Genomic DNA, 23,656 nt, shown 5'->3' with positions numbered 1-23,656 from the left:
TTAATTCCAATATCCTTAGCTAGTAATTTCCATGCAAAGTCTCTGTCTTACTTGTCTAGATAGGTAGCTTGGGAAGATGGGAGGAAATCCACCACTTTTCAGCAGAATTAGTTACCAAGACTTTTTTTTTTTTAAAATGAAGTATAATAAGCTAAAAGTGTGTGCATCTCACACGCTGCATATAGTACACTTTTAATATATACACTGTCATTATACATGAGCATTTTGTATATACACCGATACGACCTTCACTAGGAAATTAAAAGTCAATAGATAATGAACCTTGTGCTGTATCTTCTCTTCCTCTAACATAGATTTCACATGGAATCTCCTCCATCACCCTGTCTTCTATGACTTGCTCAGGGCAGTCATGCGCTTGTTTGAAAGTGTAACTGCTTTTCTTGAATGTGCTATTAAATGTTTTCATTGGCTGAGGCTGCACAAAATCATTGCGAAAGGGAAGCTCCATGGAGCTGAGGTTTGTCCTGCTTTGTTTTATATTAGAGGCCTGGGAGCCACAGTGGTGGTCATGAATGCATCTGGAAGCTGTTGAAGGGCGTCTCATTTTCTGATAGTTTTCAAGTTCTTCTGATAGATCTGCCAAATCTGCAGAAATTTCTTTGTCCCTTAGCGAAAACAGTTCATAATGTGGAGGATCAAATACTTCCTGGAAACCAGTTTTATTGAAAGCGGTCTTGCAAGCCATAACCTTTTTGCGAGGTTGCTTTACTTGTACTAGAATTGAAATGATGAGAAGAACTAAAACTATCCCTGATGTGATGCCAATGATTGTTCCGTGAGTTTTGGTGATTTGTTCAAACAGTCCAGCTCTTTTCTTTTCTGCAAAGACAAAATAAAGATTATGATAAGGCTTTCATTATTTTCCACACTTTTGATCATCTATTAAAACAAAGCAAGCTGTATTGTGATTGCCATATAAATGCAGTATTAATGAAATGACTTAATGGCCCTGAAGACTAGACCTGTCTGTCAGTGGGATTTACCATATGGGATCTGTGCATTTATTCAGCAAGTCTAATTCCCTGTCTGCATTAGTGGCTACCATATAATTCAGTGGCAGGTGGAACTCTGTGGCCAGGGCATGTTGTCTCAGCTGGAACGTGGCTTCAATCCTGAACCTATACTGACCAGTTCATATTCAAAAATCCATGAGTTAAATAGGAGTTTATACAGCTACAGATGATGCTTCTCTTACCATGGTTTGCTCCTGCTGGTTAACATTCCCATTGCCAGTAGAAGGAAACCTAGATTTAAAATTTTCTAGTTCTTTAAAGGTGAAGTATCATAGTGATGATGTAAGATTGACTGTACCATTTGTTTTCACATCTCTTGGAAATTTAATAACTATGTCTATTGTACGAGTCTGTTATACCTATTTCAACACAAGGAGCTTTAGCATAAATATATTCCAGTTTTAACAGTGCAGTTATCAAGTCAGTTGGAAAAAAAAAAAAAAAGGCGGGGGAGGAGGGAGCGGAGCAGGAGGGAACTAACCAACCTAAATCATATGGCACTTTTGGCTAGTACTTCATATGAAAACACACAAGATGGCAGCATCAGAACAAGATGGTTTTCCATACTTAAAAATTCTTATTTGAAGATTAAAATTTTCCATTTGTGTTTCTGTTCTGTAAACGTACTTGTCCTAGGGGACTACAGGAATTTTACACTGAGGCTCTGCAACATCTGCTAGGGGAGGAGGAAAGCATTTAATATTATATAGAAGAAAATGTAGAAGCCTAAATGTTGCATATTTGCAGATACCTGTCTCCTGGCACCTAAGTACTCCACACACAGTGCATGAAGAGTTATATACCATATTGACTATCTGAAACAATCCATATGCTAAACAGAGTTCCAAGGGATTGGCTAATAAGTTATGTTTGAAATACAGTTCCACTTCAGAGTTTAGACTGTTTACTCTGAGTTACATTTATACCTTTAATGCGAAGGGTATCTGCCATTGTCCTACCTAGCTTAGATTTTAAGTGTTACCATAGTTTGTGGGAGGTATGAATTTTAGTGGTATGGCAATTCTCTCATCTGCATCCAGTATTCTTAATTCTTGGAAGATATTCCAATCAAAAAGTTGTTGCGCAAAACCTGATGTCTTCTCCCATCTCTTAAAAGAAATTGCACACAACTGACTTTTCTATCAATTTTGGTGTCACTGGGCTTAGGCATCGGGTAGGTCACAATATGCTCAGATTTAGGTAGCTATTGATATGGACTAAAGGAGAACTCTGGGTGCCTTCAGGAATTGAGCACGATTGTGAGAAGCTTTTTTTTTTTAGGGATAGATATTGCTCATTTGGTGGCATCAGTCTCCCTTCAGTCTACCTTAGCTGCCAACATGGACCCAGTCTTCAGCTGCCTCTTAATTATCTGCTGTGCAACTATTAAAGCAGAATTTAGATTGTATTCAGCATCAAGCATGGTAGGTTATTCAGCACCAGATACCAAATTTACAAATACTGAGAAAGACACTTTTTTCAAACAGTGTTTGAAATGGTTTTAATGGCATTCATTTTTTAAATACTGCAGTACATGAGTGAAGTGTGGATTCTAGGCAAGATTCTAGAAAGCAACTGGTAGAGATGGGAAAGAGATCTAGCAATTGCACTTAAGAGGGAACACTGAATATTATCGAAGCTAAGGACTGTTTAGAGGAAGCTTGCTTTTACATTGAAGACTTGGGGGAGTTATGGATCACTTTTGTTAAATGGAAAGCCTCCATAATATATCTTGCATTAGAGTATTTATTAGTGATGTGAAATTTTTTTTGTTTGGCCAAAATGCAATTTCAAAAAGGTCTTTTAATATTTACTTACTGAAAAATTTAAGCTGGATTTGTGTGTTGAAAAGTAGTTTTATTTCAAGATTTTCTTTAGAGAAGGTTTTGACCCTTCCTGCAGAGTCAATTTCTCTTTGGAGTACCTGTTTAAATCTTTCTGGAGTTTTGCGTTCAGACCTATTTGTGCCATTATGTTTGTCAAAAAAAAACCCCAAGCTCAAGTTTGTTGTCTTACTGTTTTCTTTTAGCAAGAAAAATTGTTGACCTTAAGCTGGTTTTGGTCCAACTCTGAAAATTCAGTTATTGCTGAAGCACAGGGGAATATACTTGTGCTTTGGCAGAATAACAATTTCCTCAAATCATTAGAATTTTTCCTAGAAAATCTGATATTGAAACAAGTCTTTACTGTAGTTGTGATGGTTTAAACACTACTCCCCTGCCCCATGTTCTAGAAGCAGTGATTTACATGTGTCTGTTTTCCATAAGTGATGACTTCTTGCTTCCTAACAGTTCCTCCTTCTTCCCACCCTTTCTCACACCATATACAGCATCTGCATTTACTCTGAGATAGTCTATGATTAACAACATAAAACTGTTTTTAAACACTTAAAAGTGTTTTAAAACTGTATGTCTCTGAAGGTTGTTGATTCTATTTCAGCCCTGAGAAAGGCTTTTTGTACTTGAAGGCTTGTCTGTCTTTTTCCAGCCCTATACTTTCTTCTCTGATAAATGCCGTTACCTGTCCCTATGATCCTTGCTTCTTTTAAAGTTTAGAAATGGATAGGATGCAACCTGGCAAATATTAAATTATATTTCCTCTTAAGCTAACATCCTCTTAAAATAGAGAGTATATGCTGAAGAGGAAGAAATTTAATTATAAAGTGGTAAGATCAATATTCAGGATGCTTTCATGTCTGCTGAGTTTAAATAAAAAAAATTGGAACACCTTCCTGAGATTAGTAGAATAGCTGTCTTCAGCATATTTTCAGGAAACAGACATTTCATGGCTTCCTTGAAAGGCAAACTGACCAGCCTAGCTCATAAAGGCTATACTTTGCACTGTATTCACCTCGGCAGTGATTTTCATCCCAAGGGTATGCACAGTTTTGAATGCCATTGCAGACTAAAGAATTATTGATGCACATGTTGCTATGGCAGAAGTAAGTGTTGCCTGAGCAGGGAGCTGTCGGAGAGAAGGGAAAGAAAACATTAGGAATTTTCAGTAATTGATGCATTGCAATAAAACTAGTAAATTCCTGCGATTTTTTTTTTTTAACATGCATACTCATTCTTTATCTCTGTTTCAAAAAAAATAATTACTTTTCCTGCACATCACTAGTTATTGGATCATTTACTCTCTCTTCATATGGTTGCTTTCAGGTGTATTATCAATGCCACAAAAAAAATAATTCTTGATCAAAATGGGTAGCAGATACAGTCACACAACACAAATAATGGAAGGCTTTAATACTTGTCCTTAAAAACAAAAATCACATGCTTACCATCAATTATATATTTATTCAATCTGCTGTGCATCTGCTATGTAGATGGTATAGCTGGTTGTGAAACAGTTCCTGAACATCTGCATTTTAGAGCCCATTAATATCTTAAGGCAAATCAGATTTGAGCTTGTGGAGGACTGTTTCAGTAACTGCAAGAGACTTCAGTTACTGGAGGCATCTAAGTCATTCCTGCTTGTGAATCAAAGCTCTTAGATCCTCCTATTAGAGCTAATGCAGGGATTAAGACAGAGTACAGTTTAGCTTTTTATCTGTCTATATATAGTTAGAAATTTGAAGAAATAAATTAACTAGAAAGTTGCCCTAAAGATTTTGTTTCCATGAATGTTTGTTATAGCTCTGACATTAGAAAAATATATTACAAAATAGTAATAATTCTTTTCAGGATGTTGTATAATATATATAGAGAATTCGTTATGGATTCAGCACACTGGAGAAGAAATTGATATTCCCTTTCTCTGTCTCAGTAATGTGGTATTTTTATGTCAGAATGTCAATTATTAGTGGAGTCAGTTACATATTAAACAGCAAAGATGTGTGATAGACACTCTTCTATTTGGTTTCATAGAAAAAAAAAATATTCTCAAGCAGTCTAGATTCTCTGAAACATGATGCAAAACCCAAAGGGTACAGCAGAGGAGGGTGACTTGTCCTGAATACAGTGCGTTTCTCGCTTATTCCTTCTGTTAGGTTTCAGAGTCTCAGTGACAAAAAGAGGAGTTATGCTTAAGAGAAAAGAAAATTCAAACCTTTAATTCTGAATTTGCATTCCCTAAATCTAATATGCGTTCTTTTCCCATTTCTTACTCCACTGAATTTTGATAACCTATTCTCATTGGGTTTAAGCCTTTGTATGACCTTCCTGTTATAGCTTAACCCTTGTCAACCTGGCAAGAAGTTCCATATAGGAAGCTTGTGCTTTAATTGTAGCACAAGTGCTGTAGTAACTTAACGTAATACAGAATGTATTTAGAGTGTATTTTAGAAGAATTTCTGTGCAATTTCAGTGTTTAAAAATGTCATAGTAACTGTCACATGAATCTTCCTTGCTCAGCTGAGTAGAGAATTTAATTGTTTGGAAAGCAGATTTAGTCTGAAGAATACTTCTTTAGAAGTAGGAAGGTATACATCATACCCATTATATCAGTTATGGATGAAATGTCATGTCGGGTGCAAGCGGGGTCAGATGTCCTGGTAGGAATACGAATACAAATACAGTGAATGTGCAGGAATGGGGCTGGGAAAACCAAAGCCTACCTGGATAGGGTGAGGGACATGAAAAGCAACAAGAAGGGCTTCAAGTGTATCGGCAACAAAAGGAAGGCCAAGGAAAATACGGGCGTTCTACTGAATGAGACAGAGCTTCCCTTGATGTCTGGGAAGGTGAGAGAACAAATAATCCTGGAAGCCATTTCCAAACATATTAGAGATAAGAAGGTAATTGGGAGCAGTCAGCATGAATTTATGATGAGGAAATCATGCTTGACCAACCTGATTGCCTTCTATGATGAAATTACTAGCTTAGATGAGGAGAGAGTGGTGGATGTTGTATATCCTGACTTTAGCAAGGCTTTCAAAACTCATAATATCTAATAACTCTAATAATATCCTTGTAGAGAAACTGATGAAGCAAAAACTATATAGGAGGACAGTGAAGTGAATTGAAAACTGACTGAACTGCCAGGCTTAAAGGTTTGTGATCAGAGGCACACAGTCCAGCTGGAAGCTGTCATTAGTGGTGTACCCCAGGGGACAACAGTAAAGCCAACACTGTTTAACCTCTTAATTAATGACCTGTATGTTGGGACAGACTGCACCCTCAGCAAGTTTGCAGATGATACAAAACCAGGAAGAGTGGCTGATAGATCAGACAGTTGTGCTGCCATTTGAGACAAGCTGGAGAAATGGGTTGACAGGAACCTCAAAAAGTTCAACAAAGGGAAATGGTAATTCCTGCAGTTGCTGAGGAATAACTCCACAGATGTGCATAGACTGAGGGCCAGCCAGCTGTAAAGCATCTTTGTAGACAAACACTTGGAAGTTCTGGTGGAGAGAAAGTGGAATGTGAGGTAGCAATGCATCCTGGTAGCAAAAAAAAAAAAAGCCAATAGGTCAAGGGAGGGGATTCTTCCTCTCTGCTCAGCACTTGTGAGACCACATCTGGAGTGCAATGCTCAGTGTTGGGGCCATCGGTACAAGAGAAATATAGGGGGATCTAGGGAAATGGCATGAAGGCAAGGGCTCGGAGCATCTGACATGACCAGCATGGGTTGTCCTGAGTGGTTGCAGGATCTCCATCCTTGGAGATGTTCAGCAACTGAGTGCATATGGTTCTGGGAAACCTGCTCTCCTTGATCCTCTCCGACCAGAGAGACTTCCTCATTAGGCTTCAAAATCAACAGCCTTTTTTCAAGAATGTTTTATGCCCACTGTGTTTCAAGGGCTAAACAGTTTTTCAGTGGGATGCGATTCAGTGGGACGTTAAGTTCAACCATGCAATTATGTGGTAAATGGAGGAATAAAATCAAACATTTTTCTACATTCAGACTTAATGATGTCTTTAACTGTTTTACTAACTGCTACTGTTTAGGAAGGAAAATATAAAGGAACCCAGTTGTTGCGTTGTCGATGTGACAAACTGTCATCTACAATGTATTTAAAGTGGATGCTACGCCAGTTCACATCACCAATGGTTTAAGGCACAATGTAAGCATTATTTTGTAAGCATCATATGAAATCATGATATATCATGATGTAAGCATTGTCCAAAATTATGCTGCAATTAAATTCCAAAGGGATTCACACATTTTCCCTAAAGGACTAAATGACAGGCTAAAACTTATGCAAGAGTATCAATCTAAATATGAAAACAGGTTATCCTAGCCAACCTAAAGCAACTCATAGAAACAGGAAGATGTAATCAATGTTTCTAACCATTATATATCTATATAATGGGAGAAAGACTAATAATTGAAACGGAAATGTTCATGATGCAGACTACCGAATAAAAGGCTCTGGGCCTTATTAGCACATGTGGGGAGAAAAGACTTAGGTAGTTTTTCTTTCTGAATTTGGAAAGAAAGACTGCACAAGCTTTTATAAAGGATTAATAGGATCATCATTTAAATAGAATAGCTTAAAAAGGCTTGAATATCTACTAAAATATTTCTGACTGTGAAATAAAGGAGGATCTATGAAATCTGTGTCCACAGTGGTTGTCATGGATCCATGTGTATCTGCTGGTGTTTCAGTATCCATCTGTATGGAGCTGTAGTTCTTTTGCAGGCACGGAGGAAGAATTATGATGTAAGACACATTCTCTTTCTTATTTCCCTGAACAGGGGAATTTTTTCACGTTTCTGTAGTTTTGGATGATGCATTCTGCTGCTGCTTCCCCCTCTGCCAGCACAGTCTCCATTTTACATTCTTGTGTGTTCTCTTTAACATTTTTTGGTATGTCCCATCATAAAGATGGGACAAATTGACTTAATTTTCCTTTTATTTGTTATTTGGAGAGTACGAAGTCTAAAAGTCACAATGATTGATGGGTTCCAGTACAGGACTTCAAGGACATTGCTGGACTCTTCTCTTAACAGCTGCCTAAGACTGGTGCAGTGTTCACAGTGTTCTTTATATCTAGCATTACTCATGTATTGAATCAAGCTAGAAATCAAATACATTGATTTTTTTTTTTTTTTTAACATTGCTGTCAGCTGAATTATTTAGTCAAATCTGCAAGCAGCACTAGATGTGTGTTAGGTGACTGCCATGCACAATTATTTCATTTATGTAAATATCTTCGGAAATATTGATTGTTTTCATGGTTGGCTTCATGTAATTACAAATCATTAGTAAGGTAGAAGTGAAAAATAGCTTAAGGATCTCAAGATAAGGACAGATTCACTTTTTTTCAGTTAGAAAAATTGCTTATCACCATTTTATTAAAAAATTAAACATTTTTCAGATACATACTCTCTTTCTTGGATAAGGTAATTCAAAAGTATCTCAGGTTAGAAGATAAATAAGAACAGCCACGTACCTTTGCAGATTTTCTTCTGTCAATTACTTTTGAGTCGCTTTAAAAATTTAAGTTTGGAAAGTTATCTAGCTTTAACAGTAGTTACTGTTTTAACCTCTTGCAGTCACCCCCCTCCGCACTCCCCTCCCTCCCAAATCTCCAAAACCTAAACTTAACAAAAAAAATCCCAAACAACAAAACACTCCAATATTTGTATTAGAAGTGGATAATATCCCTGGCAAAGTTCATAGCGTTTTCTAGATTGAAAGCTGCAATAACTTGCACTATCACTAATATTAATAGTTGTATTGAAATGAAAGCTACTGGAAAAGCAGTTACAAATTTCGCAAGCAAGTTGTTCTTAAAACTGGTATTTACTGAAATTCACAATATCCAAAGGTTATTAATGCCTATTGTAGGTTAAAGAATAGACTAGTTTGAAACACGCAAGTGTTTCTTACCACTATGTATGCAAAGTACGCAGTAAGTTATTTCTCTTCAAAGTCTCTGTTAGTTTAGAAAGACTGTTTTGCAGAAAGTGACTTTTCTCCTGTGTTAAACTCTACTGTTTTATGGAAGAGAATATAAAATCTACTTGTTATCTGTAACCTGAACTTTTTTGCAATGTGGTGACCAGGATCCCTTTCAGGACTAGCTACAGATATGTCAGTTCTGTCAAAAAAGTTATTTCTTTGGCAGCAAATCTGTACTATTTATTCTTCAAGCAGAACATTTTGAAAACCTCTGGCACAAGTATAGTCTGATTTCCTGAAGTGGCAGATGTATTTTATTCAGCTTTTCCCATGTATCTTAGATTTGCTCTGCAGTTCTAAACTTAGTCCACTGTTGTGCTGAAGATGGTGCTTATTTTCAGATTCTGCAGTGTGGACGATGTCCTTCACAAATATGTGAGACAACAAAATTCCATTAAGTTCAGAGAGAAAGCACTTAGAAGAAAATCTCACAAAAAATATGCTTTTAAGAAAACACCTTAATTTACATTGAGAATAAAGACTATCTCTAACCCGGGCTGTGGAATCCAAACACAGAAATCCAGATTGCCTTTACAGCTCTGCTTTTAATATAGCTTTCTTAAATAAATTTGAATTTAAGTGCTTATCCACGGTTGTCCAACACAACTGGGCTTTGCTAAGGGATTGTGTGTGGGATCTTTTACAGTCACGTGTGGCTGAGAAGGAGGTAGCAGCTTCGGTGTAGCTGGAGTGTGTGTAGTTCCAGATTCAAAATTGAAAGTGGGGCTGTGGACAGGAAGAAGATCCAGATTCTGCAGGGTCACATGTGTTTTCCAGTCTTCTGAACATCCAGTGTGGGCTTGAGAAAGAGCTTGTTGTGGTGTCTGGCAGGGAACTGGAAGATAGGGGCTAGTGGGAGAGCACACTTCAGTCCCATTGCTGTCTTTTTAAGTAAGTCTGTGCTCATTTGTAAAACTCTCTGCGAAGGATACAGCCTATGGCTGCATTATTACTGAATTCAAATGAAAAATAAACCTTTTAAGAATGTCAGAAAGCCTTTCTTCAGGAACCATGCTTATAATTGTAATAAAGCAAGTATTTAATTTACCTGCTAGTACGTGAAGGAAACAGAAACAACTTTTTTTGTGTGTTCCTGCTGCATAATATATCGCTGATGCTTTTCCTAAAATACCTGAAAGTACCCTAATCCCAGGAGAACAGGCTCTTTAAAATCTACTTACGATCCACAAATGAAGTGAACAGCATTCTGAATCTGCTTAGTCTACTGCCTTCATCTGCCCACATTCGTACCACACCGGTTCCAGTCTGCAGCATGACATCGTTTGCTACTGTGCTGCAAAACTTTGCCTTCAGGTTTTCAATAGAACTACTTCCATCATAGACAGCCACAAAGTTTCTTTTGCATTCATTAGAATGTTCCATTTGATAGTCGAGAAATCGCAAATAAATCTGTTAGGAAAGAGAAATTAATGTCTCTAGGAAAAGTACTACAGAGAAGACAGTTTTCTTTCTTAGCAAATCTTGAATGAGATGTTTTGTCCCCTTACACAGATGTGTAACTCCCAATTCGTAACACTTTTAAACTTAGGTTTTCTCATCAAACATCAATGTGGAGTATTACTTCAAATTTGTCTGAGGCATCTGTTTCACTTCTCCCCCCCACCTTCCCCCCCAAAACAATCTTTACTTAATAATTGACTCTGATATATTTATGGTCCCCTGTGAAAAAAAACTAAAAGGGAACACGCTTGCTGAAGAAAGCCTTAAGCAGCTTTGCTAAACGTACAGTCTGTTATTCCAGAAAAGATACAAGAAACACAAATGTGCTGAAAGAATTTTAATGGTATTTTGACTGTTCTCTTTTCTTTCTTTTTAATTCACGAAAACAATCTTAAAATATAAGGGAAGGAGTCTAGTCAGAAAAGCTCTAAAGTAAAATAAGGAAATTAAAATTTGTTGCTTCAGAATGAAAGCTAATTACTGAACTAGAGCAGTGTTACCAAAGACATAAACCGTGAAGTCAGGAGTAATTTGAATAAAAATGGAAACAGGAGAAAAGTAAGGTGGCCATCTAGGAAGAGTTTAATAAACATAAGCCAATCTTAATTCCCCCAAAAGCAGAATTTTAATCCAAGGGAAGGCAGCGTATGTGGTAGAGCATATGCAGCAATGGGTCTAGACTATGTGTTTTGAGTACAGTTTACAATTACCTCTCTGGCTTATACTATGGATGCCAAAGACCTTTTGCATAGTGTGTTTTTTTCTTGCATCTGCTTAATGACAAGAATCTCAAACTCTTGTTTAGTTTGTGAAGCAGGGAAGACAGAATAGATGAGAACCGGACTTACTAGTGCTTATTACCTATTTTTCTGCCCTTTTTCCGTATCACACTTTTAACCTCAGCTAGAGCCAAAGCCTTTTAAAAATGGATTTTTAAAGAATTCACTAAAACAAAGCCAACCACCTTGGGGAGGAGGGGCAGGAACGGGGAAGATACCCCCCCCATACACTTAACAGGGTCTACTGAACACATGGTAAAAGAGCACAGTAAAAGACAGGTGACACGTGTACACCCTGGCTCTTCCTTTCCAGTGTTTTCCAAAGGCAGGTTGCCAGCACTGTCTCCCCTTGCACATTCTGTGAAAAGGTGCAACCTGAGCTATATTATCTTATTCTGCATCCCACTGTTTTGTGATTTTCAGTAGACTGTTTTGTTTGTTTTGCCGCTGCTGTCTTTCTTAGATTTACTGCTGGAAGTTCTCACCTACGTTGAGAACCTGTCTTCCATTACTGTCTTATGACACAAAGAGGTGTGAGCTCCAAGTGCTAGTATTTGGTCTGAGAGATGGTATTTTCATTTAATGATTGACTTTATATGTCTGCTGTGAAATTACAATGGAAGCCAAAAATAAATTAGCACACTTTTAGTAGAGCTATTCTGTATACGAAAACAAAGGAACAATTCCATCAAAAGAGCTCAGCTCTGCAAAAGCTCCTTCTGGTTAGTATGTTAGGCAAGTAAATATAAAGGGTCCTCGCTCTTAGATTATATTGATTATTCTAGTAATTTTCTGAAATCTGGAGGTAATTTATTAAATATCTGTTATGCAGATTTTAAAAATCCTTTCATTACTGCAGTTGTATCAGTTTTAAAAATTTACTTTTATTACAAGATCAAATTGTGGAAATTAAAAATGTGTATTCTTATTTTTCTCAAGAGACTGCACCATGTCAGATTTAATGGATTTTATCATCATAATTCTGCCAGAATTGAAGCTTGAGAAACCACTGTCAGAATACTAAGAATTATTTTTATGTAATGTTTTAACTCAATAATTTAGGATGATGATCTAATCTCAGGACTGACCCGACTATAACTCTGCCTTCTGGAAACATTCAATAATTTATTAAAATACTTAAGTACAAGACCTGGTGCACTCAAGTGGCAATGCAGAGAGAAAATGCTTTTATTATTGTTTCTGGAAGAACTGCTACTATTACTTAGACTGGTATAGGGCTCTTGGGAGTTGAGTCACTTCCTTAAAGGCTCAAATATATTAATGGAGTTTTAGTTTCTTTCTTGTCTTGTCCTCACCATCTTTCAGGTTGCTGTTTTAGAACTAATCTGGAAGTTGGTGGGCTGGTTGGTTAACTATTAGGAATGTGTAAGAAGGTACAGAGTAGGTTTGTCATCTTGGCAGCTACTGCTTAAAAATATTTTTTAATTTTTATGTACGTGCAAGCAGTGGTATGGGCTCTAATACATATACAGAAGCAAAATTATAGATGTGTATGCTATATGGAGAAAAAAATACGTACTCTTCAGTGCAAGTCACAAGTAATTACGTATATGATTCTGAAATGTATAGCTTTTTTTTAAAACAGTCTTTTTTTTTTTTTAAACAGGCTATAGCTATTGTATTTTGGAATTATGAATAGGATAGCTCAAGTTGTTTTTAATGAGCATAAGATAGTGATGTTTTCGTAAGCAGTCTCTAGTTCTGCAGGCACAATCATAAATACCAGGTACCTAGGAAACTAATGCTGATTTTTGGCTCGAGCAGCTAATACGGGCCTTTAGAGCTTAGGCAGAAAAGCGCTAGCAAATTTTATTGTGGCACTTTAAGAGGGTGTGATCCTATAGCTAAGTCAGAAGAGAAAGAGTGATAATTCCTCAGCTGTTTCCAGGTAAAGACTTTCATTACAGCTCAGACTGCTAATGAAAGTGGGTTGTAAGGTGCTGGACTGTGAATTAGACTGGGGAGGAGCAGGTATGTGTTCTGTTGACTTTGAACAGAAACAAATTCTCCAACAGAAACAGTGGAGGCAAAATTTTAAATCATGGCAGCAAGATTTACTGGAATTTATCAAAGCTGTTAGACAGCATTTTTGCCTGCGGTCTTCCAATAAAACCAGAGACTAAGTTAAACGCCCTTGAAAATTGTTGCTTAATCAGTTTTCACCATTATTTTGTATTTTAAGTTTCAAATATTAGAAGACAACACTGTGGACTGGCTGTGTAAGTTTAATTTCAGAAACAGTCCTCTATCTGGATTTCTTGAGCCACTGATACATAATTCATTTCAGTGAAAGTGAGACATTATGCAAATCACAGTTAGTGACTGTTACCTGTTACTAATGACTTGGAAACCCATTATATGCTGAATGATATGAATGAAACCAACCTTAGCATTTGGAGTAGCTTTAATTGTCCATATGCAGTCAACTGCTTGTCCTGGTTTTGTTTTTCCTTCTTGTTCTACTTGACTGGAACGTACTATTCCATCAGCTCCCGAGAGCTCAAATTGGCAGTCTAGGGAGAACATATATTTTGCTGTCAAATGCAATATGATATTAATTTAAAATTTCATGTATAAAGAAATTGTTACTGTAATACTAGACCTGGGATGGGATTTAAAATACCTCCTAGGTAAGTGAAGTCAGGATCTGTAATAGAAAGAAGTCATGAATCACAGGGGCTATCAATGCTCGACAATCACTTCAAGGTTTCATATAATCTGAAGATTATGTCCATTTTTTATTATGTCACAGTAAAAATTGCTAGAAAGTTTACCGAATCGATTGGAGGGTACAAAGACAATTTTTTTTTTTTTAGACGATAACATTATTCCACAAAGATTGACCTTATCTGAATAAGGTAATTCTATACTGACGGCTCAGATTTCCAGCATAACACCAAAAATTACTATTCACTATTTTGTTCCTACATTATATCCTGAATTTAACTATGCCAGTTTTCACTGAAATCACTGGAGCTCCACAAGAGTACAGGGGGTCTTTCTGTGGGCATTTTTAGCAGATAGCTGCCTGTCTAGTTCTGAACAATTGGAAGTTTAGTAGAATGTATCAACGCTTTGAAATAGCTAATTGCTATTAATTAAGAATATAAAGAAGGACAGTTCAATACTTAAGATACGTTTTCCTTGGGTACCCATGCCTCTTCTATTAGGCCAGGTACCACAGTTCTAGACATTGTTTATGAAGGCAGAATTTCACCTTGATTGCTCCTCTGTCTTCTCTCTTCTAAATGTGATGTGTAGGTAGTGCATATCTCTGTAGTATATACTGTAGTAGTATACTATATGCATGCTACTAGCGAGTTAAGAATATACTTTTTCATAATGGTTAACTGATGGTACTTGACTTTACTGGGATTAGGGCTTGGCTAAAAATGAGTCTGTAACGGGCTGGGATGTCCAAGGCTTACATTTCAGTGATCAGGCTTGTGTTTCCTCACAAATCCGCATAGAAACTTGCACGATGCACCCATTTGCATCTGTGGCATAGAAAATGACCACCGAAATCATGCAAACCATAGTGTGTATATGTGTGTGAAATGTTAGTCTATGCAAGGAAAACACTAGTTCATGCAAAAGTGCATGAACGTTTTGTACAAAATTCTTTTCCAAATGAAGTTCCAGAACGTGGTTCTTTCTGTGGTCCTCTAAATGTTTTTCTGTATAGGGAGTTCATCACTTCCCCCAAAATGACTCAGTCATGCGCTTAAGACTCAGTACAGCTGAGAAAATGCCGTCTTTGCCCTCCTCTGTTTTAGTTACCTATAGTGAAAGCTATGATCACTACATGCAAAATTCTGCAAGAGATTTTCAGCCTTCTTTGTTAACGGATTTTTTTTTATGAAATGCGGGTGTACGTGCATGTCCCCTTCCATTTTCACAATGCCAGAATGTTTTACCACACTCTATGTAAATGTAGAGGAAAGAAAAGGAAAGAAAAATATCAGTCCTTCAGTTGCTGCCATCTATTGTGAAAATAATACACAGTTTAAATGTATATTTAAAGTTCCAGTCTGGAACTAGGCTAAGTTAGTTTTGAAAGTGACGATAATGAAATGGCTTTGGAAATGGACTTAGCAAAATGCATAAGTACTTTTCCTATGAAAACATTTTAGCACGTTATTCACAGTGGTCTGGGCACCATGATAATCTGAAGATTTTCCATGTCTAAATCCCTAGCAAGTTATACAGTTCTATAAGCAGTAATACATAATCATGTATAGTGTTTTCGTGTGCTTTAGGGGTAAAGACAACATTAAAACATTATGCCTGTGTATACATTTATAGTAGTAGTAGAGTTGATATTTGTATACTGTTTTTTGTCCCAAAGGACAACAAAATGCTGATAACTACACGTATAGTATCTGTGAAGTACAGCAGTCAAGCATTGCACAAGGATATCAGGTCACATTTTCTTGTAAAAAGAATGCCCTGCCAGTTTTAAGTGGCCCCACAGAGCAGAGGTACTTTCTGTCTGCCTAAAGGCACTGTCAGCATATTATCCTCTCCTTCATACACTGTAAACTACACCATACTTTAAGCAAAGAACAAATTCTGTTGTCTGAGCCTGTGGTTTGAAGGAATCTAGTTATACTGAGAGCTGATGCTTGGACTGTATAGATATTTCCTCTGGCTTTTTGTAATGGAGATTTAAAATGTCTTGCATCTGTCTGGAAGTGCTATTGCTTCAAGTGTTTTTGTCATAGTGTCTTATATTCATAGAAGACAGGCTGTTGAAAATGCCAGCTATTTGTCTACATAAATGCTTTTTCCATTACTACCACTGGTAAAACTGGTACAAGTTAGAGTAACAATGAGGGCAGTTGCTAAAGCCTTCAGCATGAACAAGATCAACAGACTTCTTCATTAGCAAACTATAGACCTGTGATTCCCTTCAGTCAATTTTCCAAAGTGTTTTTAGTCAAGTGTGCTGCAGGATTAGCAGCACTGAGACTGTAACTAGCGCACCGTCACTTTGCCTTCATAAGCACTTAGGAAATACAGCTCTAGACCGCCAGCATAAACACATCCACAGAGTTCAATGGGAGCAGATGGTCATTAACTCGGTCAGAATTTTAGGCATCTTTACCTGGTATAAATGAGTACTTTGCTTGAAATCCCTTTCCTTCCAGCTCCTCATCAGAAGTAAACTTGATCCACATAAATCTCCCCGTTGATCTAATTAGCGCAGGACTTTTCAGACCACAGTAACGATTAATGAGAGGGGAGAAACCAAAAGGTCCATCTCGAACCTCCAGATGATCAAACCGACATTCAAATGAGGGTTCTATGTAATAAGGTTCATCAAAGGTCAACTCAATTCTTTGTCGTGGAGCAGCTAGATATAAACAATTGAGCAAAAGAGTAAATGAAGATCTATATAAAAAACACAAGAAGACATGAAATAATGAAGAGACAGGCCTCCAAAACAGCAAGATATAAGAGAGTCTGGAAACTTCTCAAAATACGGTCTGGCAGTCTGCTACAAAAGTCAGATACACTGTAATAATTTAAAAAATGATTGTGTAGAAGATACTTTTTCATGGAATTCTTTTGCTTGCTGATCTTTATTGTTGAACGTTCAGAAATTACATAAATTTAATGCAGCACGTGTAACATATTAACATATATACGAAGGTATTAAAACAAGTTTTAACATTAAGATATAAATTAAAACCAATGTTCTGTGAAAGCAAAGTACATAAAAAAGGACAAAACATTGAGGGATGCAGAGAAGAATGTAAAAGAAAAAGATATGAAGAACTACTCACTGGTGTATTTCCTAAACATTAAGCCCAAATTTGCAGGTCCTTTGGCAGGAGACATCTTTTATTAGAATGTTCAGAGAAGTGTAAATGCTTCGTATGTATTATTAATATGCAGGTGACTGGAGATGTTGGTAAGTCTGAACCCGTGACAGCCTAACATCAGGATTTGGATCAGACCACTAAATCCTGATGAAGTGCAGCTATGGCTACTTTGTGACTGGACTTTCACAGCTGTAGTTTGGAACCCTGACTTTATATTGTATGAATAGCTTTAGTGTTTCTTGTTCTCGTCATCTGTTGAGCTACATGAACTTGCAGATACTAACTGGTTATCTGGAATGACAGCATTAAAGATTCGCATGCTGTCTGCTTCTTCTGCAAAACTGATTGATTTATATGTCTCAAACACTCTATTTAGACCTTATGCCTTACCTTATACATGAGTTAAAAATATTCATAGCTGTTTGCACATAATGGCAGTGGTCTGAAGGAAGGACCGAATCTTAGCTAGAAATTGTGGAGGGCCTTTGTCTCACTCAGTTGCTCATAATATTTCTGTATAAGGACGGTGAGGACAGAGGCGTGGAAACTGATTCCGTGCCCCATGGAAACTGCCTTGGGCAAGGGAGATCCAGCAATGGATCTGGTACGTCTGAACTCTCAAGCTGCTCTCCGGTGCCTTCGCTGGCAGGGAAGATGCGAAACTTCAGATGTGCATGCATACAAGCAAAAATGAGGATGTCTGCGAACCAGTACTATACTGTACAAATATAAACTCACTGAAACATATTACTTGAAATATTTCAATTAATTGATATGAATCTGATGATTAAGCTGACTAACGTTTTTAGCTGACTTCAGTGGGTTGAGGAAAAAATAATTAGTGTGTCCCAAGTCTTGCAGCCGTTATCCAAGATATTCTCATTGGAATGTGGTTTTATTCCAGTTAATGAAATTTTTTTGTCCTCATCACATAATTTTAATAGTGACCTCCGCAGCGCTAACAAATCTCCATAGTTTTAGTACAGTGCTATGGCAGTCAGATGTGTCATTTTTATTAATAAAGGGCAGCATAAAGATTTTCTGCTTTTGAGATTGACAGTATGTAGTCTTCAATCATCTTTTGCAGTTTATTATCAGCAATACTGGAAGTGATATTAAGATAACAAGCTACAATTTTTATCTTAATACTTCTGTGCCTTCATAGATTACAGTAGATCTGATGCTGCTTTTTCTGGCTGTGAGGATATGTCTTATTCCATATAGCTAATTCCTTAATGTTTGCATTTTCTATTTATTTGTTGTTATCACTTCAGAGAGCAAAGTTAGCTTCTTTGTTCATAGTTCAATCAAATGACTGCAGGATTGACTATATTACTAGTATGGCTATACAATACTTGACAATATAGTAAAATTAGAGAGTTTTAACAGTTCAAGGTTATCCATTTAACAGTAAGATTGCAACACCACAAAAGAGAAATACTGCGTGTACCTTCTAAGATATAGATGCACTCTTGATTTGGTGGGTACATGTTAGGGTAGTTTGGTGAAGCAAAATGTCCTCCATTACTTGTTCGTACCCAATTGTCACACTGGGTAGGAGGAATGCGATTCGCTCCTATGTTTTGCCCACCTTAAGGAAAAAAAAAGTGATCAAATAAATTTCTCCTGCAAGCATGCAATTTTGATTTTGCAAAAGTAAAATACTGATATAATGTATATCCTATAAAAGAAGAAAATAATTTATTTTGGTTGAAAACCCTCTTATATGCCGCTTGTTAATAGCTAGCTATGAAAATCTTATGTTTAATTTAGTGATGTAGTATATGCTAAAGAGATCACAGTTTTTGAGCATTAAATATGTCCAGTAATCCTTGGGAGGGGAAGAGAGGGAATAATTTTTTTTACCCAAGTCAGTTTAGATTTTTTGATGTTCTTTCTACATCAAATAGTCACAGTGGCTGCCAATACAGCAGCATTATTTTATGGCTTATGTCTTCTTCATTCCTATGTAAATATAATCCAAAATATTTGTTAGCTTTTACTATTTTGGGCCCTGATTCCAGACTATACTGAAGTACATGGTCCTTAGATTGAATATCTATTTACAAAAATTTGTTGGAATACAGAATGCTTATAACAGAATGAATTATAATATGTAAACTAAATACAGCAATGGCAGTTAAATTATTAGCAATAGGTAGATTGCACTGGTAGCTAAGGGTCTCATTTAATATGAGGTCTTCTTCAGGGTGTACAGGGAAATATGATCCTTGACTGAGATTATGCAGTTTACTAAGATAGTGCGTCACGCTAGACCATTCGCAGGAGCATTGTTAGTTTAGATTTCCGTATCCAAGGAGAAAGGAGTTGGGAATAGTACAATGTCTCTGACATTTTTCTTCATTTCTCTGACCTTTGACCCTTCTCCTTGATATCTGCAGAACTGGAGAGAATAAGACACAGGATATGTGGTTTCTGATAGATTTTTCCTCAATCTCACAGGGTGCTCTCATAATGTTATTTATATTTATGCAGTTTTTCTTTGCAGACCTTTGAGAGGAAGTCCATCCTGATACAGGTCTTAGCTGCCTCCAGTAAATTACATCACCTTCTACTGGTATCTTGGCAGCTTTTTGATTTTTGGGGGTGAAAACTTAGTCTCTCCTGCAGAAATTGTTCAAGGAAATTCTGTAGGCGTCAGTTCAAGGAATTCTTCTCTCCTACGTGTAGGCTGATCCCACATATGAGAAAATAAGGTTTGTGAAACTGATGCCTTCCCCACTCAGCAGGCTTCAAAAATGTTTGTGGGTGGACTATTTGAACAGTTTGTTGTCAGATACAGAAAACATGCATTTCCGTGGTGGTTTTTTTCCACCTCTAAGGTCTAAAACCGTAGAATTTTAACTGGGTAAGTGAATGTCCATGTTCTTTGTGACTGGGTGGCTTTGTTCAGTTGGAAAAATGCAGTAAATAGGGGGGAAAATGGAAAATAATGGAATTCATCTTGGCAATTCAGGAGCTATTAATACGTGAACACAAATACTTTCTTTCACTTATATTGCTTAATTAGAAATTATAAAACTGTTACATTTTTTGAAAGAAAATAATCAAACCAAAATTGTACCTTGTGTCTTCTGTGCAACGGCAATCCCTTCCACTACAAGGATTGTTACTAGCAACACTGATGAGAGAAATCAGACAGGAAAAACATCAGTAATTCATCAGTATTATAGACCATTTTCTGCAGTCTTGATTCATGCAAATCCTAGAATCACGAACCAAAACAACTCAGAACATACAAAAATATGTAATTAATTTCTGTGCTTTCTTAAAATTTCAACTTTAGAAAACCAGAGCAGCCTAAGTGCACTGTCAGTTCTTCCAGGTTCCTTAAGAAAGCTTGTGTGAGATTAGCAATTTATTGTTTGAGGGGACTTTAAGAATATTTTCTAGAGTATCTACTAGTTTGCAAGCATTTTATAAAATTAAATGGTATCTATCTTCTATATAACTTTTATATCCTGAAACAAGATGTTTCACTACTATATTGAACCATATTTATCCTAAAACTCCATATGCATAACACGTACAAAAGACTTCTTCAGCTTCCAAGAAATTAATCAGGTCCACAAGAGACACTGCATAGTCTTATCCCTACGTGGATTTTAGGAGCACTACAGAACTGTGCTTGCAAGACTGGTAGTTGTGATGCTGCCACAATAACAGTGATTTCTACAAATGATGTAGCAGTAGAAAACGAGCAGATACAAGTTCTACCAATGGGGAGACTTACTCTGAGCAGTGACAACTGCTAGGATGTGGACACTGTTAGGATATGCACTGCTGCAAGCACTCTGGTTTGCTGAAGCTTTGTGTTAGTCTCAGGTGTTGGTACGTGCTGGCATTTTCTAGATTTTCATTGACTAAATATCAAAGATTTTGTTACGCTTTTTCCCCAACCCTCTTTCTTCTTCCTTCCTTCCCTAAAAAGAAGCTGTCAAGGTGGTTTTGCTTTTTGCCTTTCCCTTATGTTTATACTTATGTCTGAACAGCACGTATTAAAGATTCCATATTCCACCGTTCATCAACAGTTTTAAAACAGGCTTAATGTCGAGATTTTCTTAAAATGCTTTGTCTCCTCAAATTGATAGGGATTACCAGGAAGGGAAAAGAGAATAAAATAGAATGTGTAATTATGCCACTCTTCAAATCTTTCATTTGCTTCCATCTTGAGTATCTCTACAATTCTGGACACATATCTTAAGAGAACTAGCTAAGTAGGTTAGGACTCTGCCCTGGCCTGAAGCTGGCTGAGGGGAGATAGAATACAACTTCAAAAAATCAAGAGGGGGTGAATAGAGCACGACTACTTCTTGTCTCTTCCAATACAAGAACCAGGGGGTATCAGACAAAGCTAGAAAGTGGCATGTTCAAAGTAAATGAAGATTTTATTTTTTTTTTTAATGCACGTACTTCATAACACATCCTTAAGGTAGAAAATTCTGTTTCAGAAACCCCTTAAGACGTAAGTTGTTGGAAGTCTGGGATAATATTTGGGGCAAGTAATAATTTGCTCGACTTTTATACTCTTTCTGAGACCTCTGCTTCTATATCTCTGTGAAAGAAGATACCAGGCTAGATGGACCTTTGATTTGACCTGGTATGTCCTTTCCCATGTTCTTAATCTACTTGTTAATACTATGTCAGACAGGCATGGCCTCACCCCTGCAGGAAATAAAAGATTTCAGCAGGAATTTTATTGTCACATTCAAGGAGTTGATTTTATTTCCCCAGTTTTCTACTCTTGTTGCTCAGGCATTATAGTGGCACATGCTGAAACGGCATTTTCTCTATCTGTGATTTTCCCCGACTTGCTGTTAGGCTTTCAGCCCTTAAGAGAGTTCCAGAGTGAACACGCACTGACTGTGAACTACAGTGATCTTGACTGAACTCATCTAGATGCTACCGTAATGTTGGCATAGATATATTATCTTGGGGAAAGACAAAAGGAATCAAAGTCTGCCCCGGAAGTGTCCATCTAGCATTTGTGTTATATTACGTATGTTTCTGCTGCCCTTTCTTCTCTCTACCCGTATTAGAACAGGATGTGTATCATTATGAGACTTTCTTCACCGACAGCCACTTTCTCCCTTGTAAGTCGAGTTCACAACTGTGGGTGTTCTAAGACACCATATGGGTCTCGCAAACACGTGTTATGTTCCTAGAAGCTTAGTTGATTTTTAGGGATGGATTATGAGAGAGTAGGTTAAGACTTAGGTATTTTTGCAATTTCCATCTTTGCAACAATTCTGTATTTTCATCAATATTAATATACTGAAAATATATGTGCCAACTGTCATTATCCCAATACAAAGTATCAATTGTTAATCACTGCTGACTCACTCTAGATTGAAAATTCATCCTTCAGAAGAAGGTATCTAGTACCCATTACTGGTCTTCAAGTTACGGATATTCACTCGTCTTTAAAGTGGTGTTCCCCGGGGTTAAGTATTGGGGCCAGTTCTGTTTAGTATCTTTACCAATGACCTGGATGAAGGGATTCAGTGCACCCTCAGTAAGTTTGCAGACAACACCAAGTTGGGCAGGAGTGTTTATCTGCTTGAGGGTAGCAAGGCTCTACATAGAGATCTGGACAGGCTGGATCAATGGGCCAAGGCCAATGGTATGAGGTTCAACCAGACCAAGTGCTGGATCCTGCACTTGGGTCACAACAACCCCGTGCAGCTGTATAGGCTTGGGGAAGAGTGGCTGGAAAGCTGCCTGGTGGAAAAGGACTTGGGGGTGTTGGTCAACAGCCAGCTGAATATGAGCCAGCAGCGTGCCCAGGTGGACAAGAAGACCAATAGCATCCTGGCTTGTATCAGGAATAGTGTAGTGAGTAGGGCTAGGGAAGTGATTGTCCCTCTGTACTCGGCACTGGTGAGGCCACACCTCAAGTACTGTGTCCAGTTTGGGGCCCCTCATGACAAGAAAGACATTGAGATGCTGGAGCATGTCCAAAGAAGAGCAACAAAGCTGGTGAAGGGTCTAGAGCACAAGTCCTATGAGGAGCAGCTGAGGGGTCGTTTAGTCTGGAGAAAAGGAGGCTGAGGGGAGATCTTATTGCTCTCTACAGCTACCTGAAAGGAGGCTGTAGCAAGGTGGGGGTTGGTCTCTTCTCCCAGGTGACAAGTGATAGGAAAAGAGGAAGCGGCCTCAAGTTGCACCAGGGGATGTTTAGATTGGATATTAGGAAAAATTTCTTCACTGAAAAGGGTTATCAAGCACTAGAACAGGCTGCCTGGGGAAGCGGCTGAGTCACCATGCCTGGAGGTATTTAAAAGACATGTAGATGTGACACTTAGGAACATGGTTTAGTGGTGGACTTGGCAGTATTAGGTTAATGGTTGGACTTGATCTTAAAGGTCTTTTCCAATCTAAATGACTCTGTGAGTCTATTCAATAAAGCAAATAAAATAAATAAATATCCCATCTTTATTAGCATATGATTGACATTAGTTTTCAGATTTTTTTTAGTTTTTAATGTTTCTTATATAGATGCTACTATTTAAAAATTATTTGCAGTTTATTTTTGCGGCTTCTGTGTTTAAACTGCACACTCAAAGATCTGAGTTTAAGTGCATGAACTTATAATGCATTTGTATTCCTGAGACAGCTTGTCCCTAACAGAGAATCTTGATAGTGGTTATACAGTTGTCT

The 23,656-nt window shown here is 37.4% G+C and overlaps 1 protein-coding gene across 1 annotated transcript in view; it reads right to left on the bottom strand.

Moving 5' to 3' along the window:
- Positions 1-202: 202 nt before the first annotated feature.
- The window catches only part of NETO2 (neuropilin and tolloid like 2), a 33,039-nt gene continuing 9,585 nt past the window's right edge, over positions 203-23,656 (bottom strand). Inside the window, exons 2-9 of the mRNA XM_054199306.1 lie at positions 20,061-20,117; positions 18,426-18,566; positions 16,255-16,503; positions 13,771-13,794; positions 13,533-13,660; positions 10,068-10,296; positions 3,885-3,998; positions 203-840 (exon numbers count right to left, since the gene is read on the bottom strand). Of these exons, the coding sequence (XP_054055281.1) occupies positions 260-840; positions 3,885-3,998; positions 10,068-10,296; positions 13,533-13,660; positions 13,771-13,794; positions 16,255-16,503; positions 18,426-18,566; positions 20,061-20,117 (1,523 nt within the window). The 3' untranslated portion in view covers positions 203-259. The remainder of the gene's footprint in view (positions 841-3,884; positions 3,999-10,067; positions 10,297-13,532; positions 13,661-13,770; positions 13,795-16,254; positions 16,504-18,425; positions 18,567-20,060; positions 20,118-23,656) is intronic.

The sequence above is a fragment of the Rissa tridactyla genome, chromosome 4 (genome assembly GCF_028500815.1).
Source record: "Rissa tridactyla isolate bRisTri1 chromosome 4, bRisTri1.patW.cur.20221130, whole genome shotgun sequence".
In the NCBI taxonomy this organism is placed as follows: Eukaryota; Metazoa; Chordata; class Aves; order Charadriiformes; family Laridae; genus Rissa; species Rissa tridactyla.
The sequence above is the reverse complement of the archived record's forward strand: the minus strand, read 5'-3'. Positions and strand labels throughout refer to the sequence as shown.